This window comes from Balaenoptera ricei, chromosome 17, assembly GCF_028023285.1.
Source record: "Balaenoptera ricei isolate mBalRic1 chromosome 17, mBalRic1.hap2, whole genome shotgun sequence".
NCBI lineage: Eukaryota > Metazoa > Chordata > Mammalia > Artiodactyla > Balaenopteridae > Balaenoptera > Balaenoptera ricei.
The window spans coordinates 49,303,997-49,322,908 of NC_082655.1; the positions used below are offsets into that span (position 1 = coordinate 49,303,997).

General features: G+C 35.7%; 1 protein-coding gene across 2 annotated transcripts in view; it reads right to left on the reverse strand.

Annotated features, from left to right (window-relative positions):
• Positions 1-3,956: 3,956 nt before the first annotated feature.
• The window catches only part of DECR1 (2,4-dienoyl-CoA reductase 1), a 79,998-nt gene continuing 65,042 nt past the window's right edge, over positions 3,957-18,912 (reverse strand). Inside the window, exons 6-10 of one of the 2 annotated variants that reach the window (XM_059901236.1) lie at positions 17,828-17,927; positions 13,151-13,223; positions 5,192-5,338; positions 4,643-4,718; positions 3,957-4,553 (exon numbers count right to left, since the gene is read on the reverse strand). In XM_059901236.1, coding sequence (XP_059757219.1) covers positions 4,465-4,553; positions 4,643-4,718; positions 5,192-5,338; positions 13,151-13,223; positions 17,828-17,927 — 485 coding nt within the window. In that variant the 3' untranslated portion in view covers positions 3,957-4,464. The remainder of the gene's footprint in view (positions 4,554-4,642; positions 4,719-5,191; positions 5,339-13,150; positions 13,224-17,827; positions 17,928-18,912) is intronic. The other variant, XM_059901235.1, reaches the window with a different exon arrangement.

Below are 18,912 nucleotides of genomic sequence, written 5' to 3' on the forward strand. Positions count from 1 at the left end.
AGAGAGGCTAAAGTTAAAGAGATTTTTGAATGCTAAGTATTGATGAGGATGTGGCACAATGGAAATTTTTACACACTGCTTGATAGGAGGTTAAGTTGTGAAGACTTCGAAAAGCCATTTGGCGGTATCTACTAAATTTGAACATATGCACACTTCACAATCCCACAATTTCACTTCTATATTTTATCTTCACCAAAAAAAGAATGCTCACAGCAGCACTGTATTTGACATAGCCCAACTAGAAACAACCCAATGTCCACCAATAGCAGAACAAAATAAATTGTGGTATACTCATACAGTGGAATGTTATGTAACAATGAGAATGCATAAGCAATTGCTACACAGATAAAAGCCAGCAATAGAAGAATACATGTTGTGTAATTCTACTTAAATAAACTTCAAAAGCAGCTTAGCTTAGAGGTTACAAGTCAAGATAGTGGTTAGTTTTAGGGAGAGAAAGGGAGTCATGATTGGGGACATAAGCGAGGCTTCTGGATTCCTGGTGATATTTTGTTTCTTACCTGGTTAGCGGTTATACAAGCGTATTCACTTTGTGAAAATTCATGATTTGAGTACTTTTAGAAATCATAGGTCACTTAAAAGTTTTTTAAAATTAATGGTGTGCAAATAGGGATATAGGGAAGCCTCTCTGAAGAACCCAGCCATATAAAGATAAGGAAAAGTACATTCATAGGACAAATAAGCAGCCAGTGCAAAGGCCCTAGGTTGAACAATCCTAAGGAACAGAAAGAAAGCTGCTGTTACAGAGCCTGTGTGAGGGGAGAGTGTGTATAAGGTAGAGCAGGCAAGATCACCTATGCTAGTGTTAAGGGGCCGAGATTTTATACTAAGCGCCATTTTTCTGTCTCCAAACCCAAGGATTATTTCACTGTACAGTTGAGAAATGTAAGACCTTAGAAGAAAATTAAAGGGATTGAGGTTGAGAATGAATTTATGAAAGTCTAATAAATATTTTTATGTTCAACTACAACAAAATAAAATTGATCAAGAACACCTCCCCCCAAAAAATTAATGGGCCTTTTTCCTTTGAAGAAGGATTTTGCAATACAACTATATCTCATGAAGACCCTATTATTGTCTCTTGGTTTAAATTATGATCCCAAGAAACTGGTCCAGTTGAACAGAAGACATGAGCTTGACTAATTATATGACCCTGGCCAAGTCACAACTTCCTTAGCCTCAGTTCCCTTAACTATAAAATGAAGGGGTTGAGAGTACTATCTTCTAAGACTTTTCCAGCTCTAAAATTCTATTATTCAAAGTCACTTAAATTCTCAGTGCTTTAGTTTTTCACAAGAACAAAGTAACAATAGCTGTTACTCCTTACCTGAAACATTTCTTGGAGATGTCTTCATACATTAATTCTAAGATGAGTGATATTGTTACCAATAATCTTCACTTTAATTTTCTGAGTATTAACTCTTCTGTTAATGCATTAGAAGCAGGACTCTTATAGAAGTTACTAAGTAGTGTGACAAAGTAATAATTCTTATGGTAAAACATTGATATGGTTACAGCCCAAAGGTGTTGTGTCATAAAATATAATGACTATCCATCAATAATGTTTGTTTCTCTTTCAGACTTCCTAAGAAATTTTTCTTAGGAAGAAATTTCAATCAAACGATATTACCATGATCTCTTTTCTGGTCCTCCCTGCCATGCTTGCAAGCTTTGCTTCTTCATTCATCATTTGTAATAACATACAATAAAGAAGCAAACTCTAAGAGATGATTAATGGAAGAAAAATTTGTATACAAACTCAGACAAGTCAAAATTTTTATGATACCCCATTAAGAGGCAAAAAGACAAACAGGACATTCATTAAGTATAGAAAAGTATTATCACTAATGATTAAATAAATACATGTCTGAAGGAGCTATCAATTTTTACTTATGAAATTGGCAAATAGTTTGAAAGTGAAACTACCCCATGTTGGTAGGTATTTGTTGAAATTGGCACTAGCACACATAGCTCAGGGTTTTTTAAACCCATACAAATCTCAGGAATAGCAATTTGGAAATGTGTATCAAGGGTCTTTAAAAGCTTCATAACTTTGATTAATAATATTACTTCCAGGAATCTATCAGGAGAAAAAAATTCCAAACTCTAAAAATGTTTTATGCATAAAGATATTCATCGCAGTTTTACATATTATACTGAAAAAAATTTTTAAACTAATTCTAAGAATAAAAAATCAAAGTATGATACATATAAACAATGAAATATAAAAAATCTTTTATTTATGAGAAATAGGATCTGACTTATCATATAATCTCAACTGTTAAAAAGAAGTAGGGAAGTTGAGAAAACATTGAGGAAAAAGCAATATTAATAAAGTTATAAAAATGTAAACACTGAATATAAATTTAACCAAAAATAGGGATATGGTTATATTGGTAGAATTAGTGGATGGGGAAGAATGTATATTCCAGAAAAAAAACAAACAAAAAAAAACAAACCAAAATAATGGTTAAAAGAGCTGAAGATAGTTACATGGGAAGATAGCTTTGGAGTAGAGATTGCAGTAGTACTCTTCCCTATATAAATTATATAAACAAATTACTTTCATAAAAAATAAAAATTAAATGAAAAAAGGCAAAAGGTTGAAAATAAATATACCAAAGTATTAATAGAAGTTTTCTTTAGGAAGTTAGTTTTTAAATTTTTTATTCTTTTGTATTCTCACATTTTCTACGATAATCATGTCTTAGAAATCAAAGAGTAGAAAAACAGGAGGGCCTTGTCTTTCATTTGTGTGCTTTACATTTACATGGTGTTTTTAATTGTTTCCTCTCACTTAATCCTCATAACAACCCTGTGAAGCAGATATTATAATCCTGAATTTTATCATGAAGAAAATAAGAAGTGATGAAACTTACAAAAGGTAATTTATATAACTACTGGCACTTATTTTTCCTACACCACAAGAAGTATTGATAATTTAAAAATAAAGAAGAAATATGTAGATAGAAGAGAGGAAAACTATGGTTAGTGTTAATGGTAAAATGGAGACTGGGTATGGTACCCCAGTGAAAGGCAAAATTATTGGAAATGTCAAGGCCACTCATTCTAAACCATTTATGTACACAACTTAATGTAACTTATGCACGAAATTAACTGTCAATGTAATAAGGATTTGCCCATCAGGCTTACAGCATATAAATTCAAACAGGAAAACGAGATTCCTTTGCAGATCTATTCAGAGGAGGTAAAATAGAAGCTGGTCCCCTCTCTTGGTAATTCAGACAATGGGGAAAGTCAGTCTAGTGAGCATGTAATGAGTGATTCCTATGAAAGCAAAATACTCTTTTTTAATATAAACTCAAAATTATAACTATATACACTTGAGACTGTGGCTTTCTTATTATTTGATTCTTAGGATGACAAATTAGTCAAACCAAATATGGAATTAAATGAAATTATACATAAAAATATTTTATGAGCTTTGTTCATCTTCTCTACACGAGAATATATACTTTATTTTTTTTTTTAGCATTTCCTATTCCAGTACACTGTATTTTTTTATAACAACAATTTATTAAAAAAAAGTTTTTTTTTCTACTCTTTTTCAAAGTCTTTTCCCATTTAGGTTATTACAGAATATTGAGCAGAGCTCCCTGTGCTATACAGAAGGTCCCTTCTGGCTATCCATCCTAAATATCACAATGTGTACATGTCAATCTGAAACTCCCAGTCTATCCCTCCCCACCCCCCCCCCACCCCCAGTAACCATAAATTCATAGAGAATATATACTTTAAAAGCTGAGATGGAATGCTATCTCCTAGGTGTCACTTTCTCTAAACTCTGGAGACAGATTGAATAACTTCCCCCTCCACACTTTAACACTGTTGGAATATTTATCACAATGAATCATAAATAATTATTTACAGGTCTATCTATCCTGCTAGATAATGAGTTTTAAGAGGGCAAAGGCTGTAGATTATTCATGTTTTATTCTCAGTACCAAATAAAATGTCTGGCTACAAAATAGGCAAAAACTTATTTGAATTAATACTGAGCTATCTAAAGAAGACAATTCATAAGGCCAATGAAAAGGAAATACACTGAAAAGACAGTCCATTAGATTTACCGTAAATCCTCTACTTTCTTTTAGGCACCATCACCAAAGACATGGTTTTAATATATAATTCAAATACTACTTTCACCATTAAGTTTCTCCTGATTTTTCCAGGTTACAAATATCTGTTCCTTTCTCTGCACTTCCAGTCTCGTTTCACCTCTATCAAAAGCCTTCACTCACTTTCCTCTTTTTATTTTTAAAAAATTCTTTACAGGGACAATAGCCCATCTTATTTATATTTTAATATACAAGATCTACCTACCATTGGCCTAGCACATAATACAAGCTCAATGTTTGCTAAGTAACAATTTATTAGACTTGAAAATATTCAAAAGATTATACACAGTTTGTATAATTTCCATTATAACCAAGATGAAGGCCAGAGTAGTCTTAGGAGCCTTTCGTCTTCCTGATGAGTCCTTCTATTGTGTCCCACTGCTCCCTGGTGACCTACCACAAAAAGAAAAAGTCAATTTAATGAGGTTCTTGTGTGTTTTTAAAGCTTAGTATCCTCACTGCCAACATTATATTATACTCACAGAATGGCATTACCTTCCTCAGACTGTTGAATTCCCCTGAAATAAGTACTTCCTCTCCACCATCAAATCTAATTACCTGAAAAATAATAATAAAAGCTGTGAAACTAACTTCTTTTAAAAAGTTTCCGAACCATTAGCCATTTCTCCCTCCTAACTGGATAGACTATCTCCTTGGCACTTTCAATCAAAGCCTAAATTTTAAGGACAAAACTGATGATTAAATCTAAATTGATTTACTCTCTTTAAAATACTCTCTCCATCATTTCTACAATTTCAAATTCTACCCAATCTTAAAGTTCATCTTAGAGGCATGTCTACCAGAGTGATTTGCATTTAATAAAATTAATTTATCAATTAATCAATTGTGGAATCAATTCCATAAGCTAAACAAAATATATTAATATTTCTATATTATAAATAATATACTAAATACAGCTAATTAAATACTTTAAATCATATTTACATTCAACATCATCAGGATTGGTTCTACAATCCACCTGCCCACCCCAAATCCACCTCCCAAAAAAGTTGAGAGACAACAATGCTTACAGCTCCATTAATCCAAGAAGCATAATCACTGCAAAGGAAAGCAGCAAGATTTGCAAGTTCTTCCACAGTTCCTAGCCGACCACAGGGAATTCTGTCAATAATTTCTTTCTCAAAAGCTCCAGTTGGGTCAAGACGGCTAAAGGCACCCTTAGGAATTAAGAAAATAATTAGGTTGCTTTTTTTTTTTTAATACAACCTATTTCCTATTTAAGAAACAAATTTGCAGTAAACGGAATGTTACTATGGCAGCCTGTTCATACGTTAGTACTTCTAAGCAACAGAGAGTTTTGCCAAATTCTTCCATATTCATTTTACCCAATACTGACCTTTAAAAAACCACTAGAAAGGACAGAAGGAAAAAGGAAAACCAGATTGGAGGGACTCCATGATTCTCCTCCAAGGTATTTCTAAATGGGCTTAGGAGATCAGCATGCTTCATTTCCAGAATGTTTCTGCAGTGATTCAGCCGTGTGGAGGACAGGCTATTGGTGCTCTAGCCAGGCGTCAGGGCTGTGCCACTGATGTGGGAGACCCACGTTGAGGACACTGGTCCACAAGAGGCCTCCCAGCTACACGTAATATCAAATGGGGAAAATCTCCCACAGATCTCCATCTCAAAACCAAGACCCAGCTCCACTCAATGACCAGCAAGCTACAGTGCTGGACACCCTATGCCAAACAACTAGCAAGACAGGAACACAGCCCCATCCATTAGCACAGAGGCTGCATAAAATCATAATAAGGCCACAGACACCCCAAAACACACCACCAGACATGGACCTGCCCACCAGAAAGACAAGATCCAGCCTCATCCACCAAAACACAGGCACTAGTCCACTCCACCAGGAAGCCTGCAAAACCCACTGAACCAACCTTAGCCACTGGGGACAGACACCAAAAACAATGGAAACTATGAACCTGCAGCCTGTGAAAAGGAGACCCCAAACATAGGAAGTTAAGCAAAATAAGAAGACATAGAAACACACAGCAGATGAAGGAGCAAGGCAAAAACCCACCAGACTTAACAAATGAAGAGGAAATAGGCAGTCTACCCGAAAAAGAATTCAGAACAATGATAGTAAAGATGATCCAAAATCTTGGAAATAGAATGAAGAAAATACAAGAAACGTTTAACAAGGACCTAGAAGAACTAAAGAGCAAACAAACAGAGATGAACAGCACAATAAATGAAATTAAAAATTCTCTAGAAGGGATCAATAGCAGAAAAACTGAGGCAGAAGAATGGATAAGTGACCTGGAAGATAAAATAGTGGAAATAACTACTGCAGAGCAGAATAAAGAAAAAAGAATGAAAAGAATAGAGGACAGGCTCAGAGACCTCTGGGAAAACATTAAACGCACCAACATTCGAATTATACAGGTCCCAGAAGATGAAGAGAAAAAGAAAGGGACTGAGAAAATATTTGAAGAGATTATAGTTGAAAACTTCCCTAATATGGGAAAGGAAATAGTTAATCAAGTCCAGGAAGCACAGAGAGTCCCATACAGGATAAATCCAAGGAGAAACACACCAAGACACATATTAATCAAACTAGCAAAAATTAAATACAAAGAACAAATATTAAAAGAAGCAAGGGAAAAGCAACAAGTAACACATAAGGGAATCCCCAAAAGGTTAACACCTGAGCTTTCAGCAGAAACTCTGTAAGCCTGAAGGGAGCGGCAGGACATATTTAAAGTGATGAAAGAGGAAAACCTACAACCAAGATTACTCTACTCAGCAAGGATCTCATTCAGATTTGACAGAGAAATTAAAAGCTTTAGAGACAAGCAAAAGCTAAGAGAGTTCAGCACCACCAAACCAGCTTTAAAACAAATGCTAAAGGAACTTCTCTAGGCAGGAAACACAAGAGAAGGAAAAGACCTACAATAATAAACCCAAAACAATTAAGAAAATGGTAATAGGAACATACATATCGATAATTACCTTAAATGTAAATGGATTAAATGCTCCAACCAAAAGACATAGACTGGCTGAATGGATACAAAAACAATATATGCTGTCTACAAGAGACCCACTTCAGACCTAGGGACACATACAGACTGAAAATGAGGGGATGGAAAAAGATATTCCATGCGAATGGAAATCAAAAGAAAGCTGGAGTAGCAATTCTCATATCAGACAAAATAGACTTTAAAACAAAGACTATTACAAGAGACAAATAAGGACACTACATAATGATCAAGGGGTCAATCCAAGAGGAAGGTATAAGGATTGTAAATATTTATGCACCCAACATAGGAGCACCTCAATACATAAGGCAAATACTAACAGCCACAAAAGGGGAAATCGACAGTAACACAATCATAGTAGGGGACTTTAACACCCCACTTTCACCAATGGACAGATCATCCAAAAGGAAAATAAATAAGGAAACACAAGCTTTTAATGATAGATTAAACAAGATGGACTTAGCTGATATTTATAGGACGTTCCATCCAAAAACAACAGAATACACATTCTTCTCAAGTGCTCATGGAACATTCTCCAGGATAGATCATATCTTGGGTCACAAATCAAGCCGTGGTAAATTTAAGATAATTGAAATCTTATCAAGTATCTTTTCCAACCACAACGCTATGAGACTAGATATCAGTTACACAAAAAAATCTGTAAGAAATACAAACAAATGGAGGTTAAACAACACAATACTTAATAACCAAGAGATCACTGAAGAAATCAAAGAGGAAATCAAAAAAATACCTAGAAACAAATGACAATGAAAACACAATGACCCAAAACCTATGGGATGCAGCAAAAGCAGTTCTAAGAGGGAAGTTTATAGCCATACAAGCCTACCTTAAGAAACAAGAAACATCTCAAATAAACAACCTAACCTTACACCTAAAGCAATTAGAGAAAGAAGAACAAAAAAACCCCAAAGTTAGCAGAAGCAAAGAAATCATAAAGATCAGACCAGAAATAAATGAAAAAGAAATGAAGGAAATGATAGCAAAGATCAATAAAACTAAAAGCTGGTTCTTTGAGAAGATAAACAAAATTGATAAACCATTAGCTAGACTTATGCAGAAAAAAAGGGAGAAGACTCAAATCAATAGAATTAGAAATGAAAAAGGAGAAGTAACAATTGACACTGCAGAAATACAAAGGATCATGAGAGATTACTGCAAGCAACTCTATGCCAGTAAAATGGACAACCTGGAAGAAACGGACACATTCTTAGAAATGCACAACCTTCCGAAACTGAACCACGAAGAAATAGAAAATATAAACAGACCAATCACAAGCACTGAAATTGAAACTGTGAATAAAAATCTTCCAACAAACAAAAGCCCAGGACCATATGGCTTCACAGGCGAATTCTAGCAAACATTTAGAGAAGAACTAACACCTATCCTTCTCAAGCTCTTTCAAAATTTAGCAGAGGGAGGAACACTCCCAAACTCATTATACGAGACCACCATCACTCTGATTCCAAAACCAGACAAAGATGTCACAAAGAAAGAAAACTACAGGCCAATATCACTGATGAACATAGATGCAAAAATCCTCAACAAAATACTAGCAAACAGAATCCAACAGCATATTAAAAGGATGATACATTATGATCAAGTGGGGTTTATTCCAGGAATGCAAGGATTCTTCAATATATGCAAATCAATCAATGTGATACACCATATTAAAAAATTGAAGGAGAAAAACGATATGATCATCTCAATAGATGCAGAGAAAGCTTTCGACAAAATTCAACACCCATTTATGATAAAAACTCTCAAGAAAGTGGGCACAGAGGGGACTTTGTTCAACATAATATAGGCCATATATGACAAACCCACAGCCAACATCGTCCTCAATGGTGAAAAACTAAAACCATTTCCACTAAGATCAGGAACAAGACAAGGTTGCCCACTCTCACCACTATTATTCAACATAGTTTTGGAAGTTTTAGCCACAGCAATCAGAGAAGAAAAAGAAATAGAAGGAATCCAAATTGGAAAAGAAGTAAAGCTGTCACTGTTTGCAGATGACATGATACTATACATAGAGAATCCTAAAGATGCTACCAGAAAACTACTAGAGCTAATCAATGAATTTGGTAAAGTAGCAGGATACAAAATTAATGCACAGAAATCTCTTGCATGTCTATACACTAATGATGAAAAATCTGAAAGTGAAATTAAGAAAACACTCCCATTTACCATTGCAAAAAAAAGAATTAAATATCTAGGAGTAAACCTACCTAAGGAGACAAAAGACCTGTATGTAGAAAATTATAAGACACTGATGAAAGAAATTAAAGATGATTCAAACAGATGGAGAGATACACCCTGTTCTTGGATTGGAAGAATCTACATTGTGAAAATGACTCTACTACCCAAAGCAATCTACAGATTCAATGCAATCCCCATGAAACTACCACTGGCATTTTTCACAGAAGTAGAACAAAAAATTTCACAATTTGTATGAAACACAAAAGACCCTGAATAGCCAAAGCAATCTTGAGAAAGAAAAACAGAGCTGGAGGAATCAGGCTCCCTGACTTCAGACTATACTACAAAGCTACAGTAATCAAGACAGCATGGTACTGGCACAATAACAGAAATATAGATCAGTGGAACAGGATAGAAAGCCCAGAGATAAACCCACACACATATGGTCACCTTATCTTTGATAAAGGAGGCAAGAATATACAGTGGAGAAAAGACAGCCTCTTCAATAAGCGGTGCTGGGAAAACTGGACAGCTACATGTAAAAGAATGACATTAGAACACTCTCTAACACCATACACAAAAACAAACTCAAAATGGATTAAAGACCTAAATGTAAGGCCAGACACCATCAAACTCTTAGAGGAAAACAGGCAGAACACTCTATGACATAAATCACAGCAAGATCCTTTTTGACTCTCCTCCTAGAGAAATGGAAATAAAAACCAAAATAAACAAATGGGACCTAACAAAACTTAAAAGCTTTTGCACAGCAATGAAAACCATAAACAAGACGAAAAGACAACCCTCAGAATGGGAGAAAATATTTGCAAATGAAGCAACTGACAAAGGATTAATCTCTAAAACATACAAGCAAGTCATGCAGTTCAATATCAAAAAAACAGACAAGCCAATCCAAAAATGGGCAGGAGACCTAAATAGACATTTCTCCAAGGAAGATATACAGATTGCCAACAAACACATGAAAGAATGTTCAACATCACTAATCATTAGAGAAATGCAAATCAAAACTACAATGAGATATCATCTCACACTGGTCAGAATGGCCACTATCAAAAAATCTAGAAACAATAAATGCTGGAGAGGGTGTGGAGAAAAGGGAACCCTCTTGCATTGTTGGTAGGAATGTAAATTGATACAGCCACTATGTAGAACAATATGGAGGTTCCTTAAAAAACTAAAAATAGAACTGCCATACGACCCAGCAATCCCGCTACTGGGCATATACTCTGAGAAAACCATAATTCAAAAAGAGTCATGTACCAAAATCTTCATTGCAGCTCTATTTACAATAGCCAGGACGTGGAAGCAACCTAAGTGTCCATCAACTGATGAATGGATAAAGAAGATGTGGCACATATATACAATGGAATATTACTCAGCCATAAAAAGAAACGAAATTGAGTTATTTGTAGTGAGGTGGATGGACCTAGAGTTTGTCATACAGAGTGAAGTAAGTTAAAAAGAGAAAAACAAATACCGTATGCTAACACATATATATGGAATCAAAAAAAAAAAAAAGGTCAGAAGAACCTAGGGGCAAGACAGGAATAACGATGCAGACCTACTAGAGAATGGACTTGAGGATACGGGGAGGGGGATGGGTAATCTGGGACAAAGTGTGAGAGTGACATGGACATATACACACTACCAAACGTAAAATAGATAGCTAGTGGGAAGCAGCCTCATAGCACAGGAAGATCTGCTCAGTGCTTTGTGACCACCTAGAGGGGTGGGACAGGGAGGGTGGGATGGATGGAGATGCAAGAGGGAAGAGATATGGGGACATATGTATATGTAGAACTGATTCAGTTTGTTATAAAGCAGAAACTGACACACCATTGTAAAGCAATTATACTCTAATAAAGATGGTAAAAAAAAAAAAAAAAAACCACTAGAAAATAAAACCTTTTTACCTTAGTTTCTTCATGTGTAAAATGAGGATGCCTGTCTTAGTTATCTCACAAAACTGTTGTCTGAGAAATGAGAAAATGTATATGAAAGTACTCTGAAATATGTACAAATTTAGTGTGGTGGAGGTAGGGCTGCTACTGTCATCTGATTTAGTAAACACAGGAAAATCACTCAAGTAGGAAACATTTAAGAGGAAATTCCTTTTCTTCTCCTTTCTCCTCATAATAATAGAAAAGGAAGAAAACAAGTATGTAGGAATATTAAATTCAAGTAGATTCCAGAGAGAGAAAAACCATAACTAAATTTGCCAAACAATTTCTGCCTTCTGTTAATGATAAAAAGGAGCAGACCAAGATAAAGTATGCATGCGCATTGATTAATAAAAATAATAGGCTTTTTCTCTACCAGTTCCTGGAAGTCTAGGTGACAACTCTCTTCAATAACACAGATATGAGACATAGCAAGCACACACAGGCTCCTTGGGAGCACTTCAGCTCTGCCTAGGCAGGTATGAAGCATCAAAGACAAAGGGTAGACAAATGTCCCAATCCTGGTTCTATCAGCTCTTGCTAGGGAATTTCTATACTTCAATTTTCTTTTAATCTCTTTAAAACTATATGCATGTTATTTGCATAAAACTTACACCTATATTGCTAGACTAAAAGCTCCTTGATGGCAAGCATCTGTCACAGATGTTTTTGTATCTTTCTTAGCACCTTTGCATACAGAAGGCACTCAGTAAATACATGTTAAATAAATAATAAAATGCCGATGATCTTTCCTAGATAGTGAGGTCCTAAAAAGAAGTTTCTATGACTATATATGATAGTGCTTAGCACAGTGTTATTCTGAATCATGTGTTTTAATATGTGCCTTTGAATTATTTTTCCATTAATTTTATTATTTTTTATTATAGAAGTGCCAACCAAATAAGATATTCAGTCAAGTTTCACTCACTCAGGTAGTTTTTCTTTCCATTTTCCACCCTTCAAACTGCTAAATAAATTAATACAACTATCTCCATGTTAATATTTAATACTCCAGAACCATCTACAAGCCAAATACTCCTTTGCATTATTTTCAGTTTATACAACAGAAACAAGTTAGCAAATTGCACCTGGGCCTTCAAAGAAACATCCCAGTTGGGATTATAAATTCTTGCTTTACACGGAAACAAAAAGAAGTATGAAAGTAAAGTCATTTGGGGTAATGTGAGAGAAAGAGAACCTGTGAACCTTTTGAGCAACATCTGTAACAGCATTAGTGATAATTATGAGTTGCAATATCTGATTTCAGGTGAAATGCATGCCATCAGAAGGATTTTTAATCAGAGAGACATGGGAATTAAATGATGTGCATAACAGTGTTTGAAAGTGAAAAGGCACAGACATGAGTCAAAGAAAATGTTGCCTATGACGAGACCAAGCATATATGATAAATTTCTAAAGCATCTCTTAAATTTAAAATATAATTACATTTCCATGATTTTAAAAAAGGATGTCAAAGTAAGAACCTTTAAAATATAGTAAAAATTAAGAAATATAACACAATAACAGATCATTAAAGCAAATCAGACAAAATGCCAAAATTGATGGCATAAAAGATCCCAGAAAGATTATGACACTGAAATAGACCTTATCAAGGAGTTGTATAGCTGCTGTATTCTTGCCCATCTCCTTATTTCTTATGTTGGATAATGGCAAAACCTTCTTCCCTTCCACCAGGGCTCCAAACTAAGGTATCACTGGAAAATCCTGCACACATCAGAATATATCTATCTATCTTTCACTCCTTAATCACTCAAAATGTGATCATAAGCAAACCAAAACTTACTTTGGTTTTTATAGGCCCCGGTTGAATCACGTTGAATCTCATTCCATATTTACCCCATTCAGCTGCAAGAGACCTAAAAATTAAAATAAACAACACAGATTCTAAAATATTAAACTATATATTAAAAATACTAATAACCAAGACTGCATGCTTATTAAATGCCAGAGACTACAACTCCAATAGGTAGGGACTATTATTATTCCCCCTGTTATAGACAAGGAAACTGAGGCACAGAGAAGTTAAATCATTTGCTCTGGGTCATATGGCTAGTGAGTCAACCTGTAGCAGTCTAGCTCTAGAGTTTGTGCCCTTAATCTCACTCTGCTGTACTATCTACCATTTACATTTTAGTGTCCTTAAGGACTATGCTAGATGACCTACCATTCACATTTTGAACAAAGTCCAATATCAATACACATTTTTAAAAAGGGTATCATTATTTAGCATAAGGAAGGAAGAGACTCACGTCTCTCCCCCACATTTTCTGGAGTTCAGTCCTGCAATTATAAAGTTCAATGTAACTTTACTCATAGTACATAAGATTACAATGTTTGCAACATTACAAGTGCCTTAATTGAGTAAGAAATGGATTACATAGATTTAAAATATTAACCATATCATGTTTAACTAGGCTTTAATACAATTGTTGAACTGAGCTAAAAAGGAAATAAGAATCTAAAAGAATCTTGCTAAATGCCCCAAAGCAAACTAGAACACTAATAGCAAACATGAAACCTTGAAGAAGCAACCTGCTTTAAAAGCCTACTTGGGACTTCCCTGGTGGCACAGTGGTTAAGAATCTGCCTGCCAATGCAGGGGACATGGGTTCGAGCTCTGCTCCAGGAAGATCCCACATGCCGCAGAGCAACTAAGCCCATGCGACACAACTACTGAGCCTGAGCTCTAGACCCCGAGAGCCACAACTACTGAGCCTGAGTGCCACAACTACTGAAGCCCGTGCGCCTAGAGCCCATGCTCCGCAACGAGAAGCCCCCACTCGCTGCAACAAGAGAAAGCCCGTGCGCAGCAACGAAGACGCAATGCAGCCAAAAATAAATTTAAAAAAAAAAGCTTACTTGATAGATATGTCTAACTTTTATTACCTAAACTTATTTTAGAAATTTATATTCATATGTATATTTGTGTGCATATACACTTAATCTACTTTCAAAAAATAATTTAACGTAACTTAAGGAATACATATAATGCAAATGAGGAAGATAAAATTACTTGAAAAGAAAGAAAACAAACAAAACAAGGATAAGGAAATATAAAGAAGTCAAGAATGAAACTTATAACTAAATGTATTGTGATATTTCATATAATTATAATAGGCAGGTCAAAAACTTGTATCTACTCCTTCCATGATGCTATGCAAAAGGTAAGCCTAATCAGTTACACAATTCACACTGCCCATAACAAAAGAGGCAAGCTAATCTCTCAGGAAAAACACAATTGTTTCTGACAAAAAAATTTAATAAAACATTTCTTCCAAGAAAACGTATAAAAGGAAAATTGTGTAGTATAGTAATGCCTTTAAGACACTGTATCCTTGCAATAGATACAAAGGGATACGTTTTGTGTAATTATAAGATATCCATTAACACAAGCTTTATGTGATTATAAGATACCCACTAAGATAAGCATTAACATTAACAATGCTTTATAAAGCATTGTGCTCCAAGTACAGTCTGTTAATCTGATTAATCCACTGGTGCATTTTAGAGAAATGGGCTGCATCTCTTCAGGCAAACCATACATAAAAACTGCTTTTCTGAGTGATACCTTTGACAGAGTCCAAGACCATACCTACCCTGGGTATGTACTTATAGTGCACCTACTAGATTGCTAGGGAAGTAGTAGCTGTGTGTCTTAACAGAATTACTGAGCTGAGCAGAGTTTACAGCATTCTGTGAAAAACTGGGCAAGCTATTAAGGAAACTGGCTTAAGAGGAAAAGCCATGCTATCTCTATTCATAGGTGCAACAGATAAATTTGTTCTAGTGCTAGCTCTTTTAACCTAGTTTATATTCTCAAGATCTATTGTAACATGAGGAATCCAACTCACTGGCTCACTCTGCATGTTAAGATGCTAAGTACAATATACCCAATAATGTTAACCATTATTGTTTTTCAATCAACAGGTGTTTATTGTGAGCTTACTATATGCCAATACCCTCAAATAAAGAAAGGCAGCCCTGCTTTCAGGAGATAGTCCCTCTCTCAAGAGAGGTCACTTTAGTTGTATAATGAACTAGATACTACTATCCTGGAAATTGTGTAATATGTGCCAAGGCTACTTAAAGGAAGAAGTACCTATGCCTTCCTGAGTACATGGAAGGCTTCCCTCAGGAGGTGATAATTGAGCTGACACTTGAAGAAGGATTAGGAGTTTTTTGTGGGAGTAAGGGGGAAAGGAGAAGAGGATGGGAGATATTAGAAGGTAGGGTGGAGAAAAGAAGACAGCCCAGGCATATGGGCCAGTGTGAGTAAAGGACAAAGGCATAAACAACATGCAGTATTCAGGGACCTACAAGACCTTATCTGGTATGATTGTGTACTATAAAATATGAAAGAGGGCTGATGGGAACACAGGCTGGGGAGGAAGGTACACATTTATTGAGCATCTGTTATGTGCAATTCACTATGCAGTAAAACCAAAAAAGCAGCACAGAATCATAGTCTTTAAAAGACATGAAATTGAGGGGCTTCTCTGGTGGTGCAGTGGTTGGGAATCTGCCTGCCAATGCAGGGGACACGGGTTCGAGCCCTGGTCTGGGAAGATCCCACGTGCTGCGGAGCGACTGGGCCCGTGAGCCACAATTGCTGAGCCTGCGCGTCTGGAGCCTGTGCTCCGCGGCGGGAGGGGCCGCGATGGTGAGAGGCCCGCGCACCGCGATAAAGAGTGGTCCCCACTTGCCGCGACTAGAGAGAGCCCTTGCACAGAAACGAAGACTCAACACAGTCATAAATAAATAAATAAATAAATAAAAGAACGTGAATTTCTAAAAAAAAAAAAAAAAAGACATGAAATTGAAACCTCTAACAAGAGTCAAAGATCTCGACAAAACAAATATTGTACAAATGGTGCCAAAATAGTCAAGTTCAAATCCCTTATTTCCAATACCATTTGACCTTAAAAAAAAAAACCCAAAAACGGTAATTATCTCTATTCAAACTAAACTGCTGAGTAAACTATGACTTCTTTGTATCGCAAACAAATGTGTATTAGTGGTTTAAATGTTAAAAAGAACCTTGAGACTACTCGAAAAAGAGAACAATTATGTAGTTCTGCAAGCACTGAGCACCAGCTATGTACCAGATCTTGCTGAGCAATGAGTATACAAAGATGAATAAGATATGCTTTCTTCTCCCACAGAACACACATTCTAGTGTGGAAGTCATATAGCTTTAATGATATGTTAAAAATAGTCTACAATGCCCTTCTCTGTGCCCCTTCATTTTAGAATCTACAACACTGGATGGCATTTATTAATGTGTTAGTCTTCTCACTAGATTGGAATAAACAAAGTTTTAAGGGTGCAAAGAGTAGAGAATGGTTAATTCTCTTCTAGAGGAATGAAAGAAAATATCCCAGAGGAGGTGATACAAGCGCCCTGAAGAGAGGCAAAATATCACAGCAAATTCCAACAACAGCATAACCCAGGCATAGAGATATGAAAATGCGTGGTGTGTTTAAGAAAATATAGAGCACAGGAATGATGGTGATTAAAAGCACAGGAATAATGGTAAAAGAATGCAAGTTCAGGTGAGAATGAGGACTGTTCTATTTCCATCACTATCATATCCCTTTATCCCATGTACACAAAAGATACACAATAAATATTTATCAAATAAGTCAATGAATAAAGAAAGGCCAGGGACAAGTCTGTTTAGAATACCATATTGAGTTTTGGCTTTTATTCCAAAGAGTAATAGAAAAATGATCTAAGGTTTTAGCTAGGCATTATAATAAGCAGATATACATTTTTAGTAAGGTGAGTCTGGTGGGAATGTGAATAAAAAATAAAGAGAAAAGAAACTGGTAGCAGAGAAACATATTATGGGGTTATTACAATAAGCAAGACAAGCAATGATAAGACCTTACATTACAACTAAGACAGTGGAAAAGGCCAGTGGGGAACAGATTCAAAAAGCAATCATATGCTGCTGAGAAAAGGCCAAAAGAGCTGACAAGTGGTCACTGTCTATGTTAGTTCTATTAATCGTGTATAGTAGGTACAATAAAAGGATGAAGGTATGTTTAAGAGAGGTCAGAGGGGGCACTAGTAAAGATACATGGATACAGTAGTCTGAGTTCCTATCAGCCCTTTTCTCATACTTTATAATACACAGTCATACTGGATAAGTAATTAAAATTAAATAAAATTTAGTTTCTCAGTCACAGTAGCCAGAATGCAAGGGTTCAATGGCCACATATAGCTATTGGATACTGCAGATTTACAGAACAGTTCGATCATTGCAGAAAATTCTATTGGACAGTGCTGCTGTAGACAAATAGGACCTATTCATGAAATAGAATGTCTCCTGGTGAATCCAAATTAGTCTTTGTTTTATTTTTCTCTGGAAAGAGACTAGAAAGCAGGAATTTAGTTACACAAGCTACCAAAGCACATTATTTATCTTCAGTGACAGGATTAACACAGTAGTACTCACTTGCTCATGGCCTCCACTCCTGCTTTGGCAGAAGCACTTGGTACTACAAAACCTGACCCAGTCTCAGCATAGATGGTTGTAATAGCAAGAAACGATGCTCCTGACATTTTAAAATGATACAGTAATTAATAATACAGCTAAATCAATTCACATCAGAAAAACATTATTTATAATAATGGGATCTAATTCAAGAGGGTATAACAAAAAATGAAAAATTTTTCAAAACTTCACTAATGCTAAATTAATGAAAGAGTAATCTAATAAAATTGCTACATCTTTGCTAGTAATCTTGCTGCCATTCAGTATAGTCCAGTCTGTGCTTAATTAAAATTCTATACCAGGTGAGTCAATACCAAGGCTCAAATCTCAAAGGTATGGACCTATTATACCCTGCATAATCAACTGGACAGGATTTCCATTAACTAAGCACCCATTTATAAGAATAAATCAGAACCAAAACTAAATTAGCAGGGACTTCTGCCTCCAGCATCATGGATTTGTCCTCCTCCTGTAAACACAAAGAAACTGTATCAAATATATGATACCACTCTTTTCAGATACTGTTTAGCAGGCAGGGAAAGATGGCAATTCCTGAGAGAAGAAAAACAAATGAAATGAGCCCTAAGATCAGATTTTGCCTAAAGGTACTGTACATATACGATAGTATGTACTATATACTACATATATATACATACTATATATTCTATATTACATACTCTATATTATACTATATACATGTCATATAGACTGTGGCACAAGGAGTAGGAAAATAGCCAAATAAGGCATTATCACTGAGTTGAGGAGACAGATCAGAGTTTAGAGAAACTGAGGAAGTTGCAGTTTGTGAGGAGAGTTCCCCCAAAGAGAAAAGTATGTAAAGATAGAGCCCCATAAATCTGCACAGTGTATCCTTGAGTCTCTGGCCAAACACCAAGCTGTACATGTTTAGGGTAAGATTCCATAAGGCGAGGCAAAGAACAACTGCCTGGGAACCATAAGCTGAACAATTCCCAGAGTACACATAGGGCTGGGAGATAAGTGAGTCTGAGCAGCTTTGTTGACTATCCAGGGCTTTCAGTGGAAAG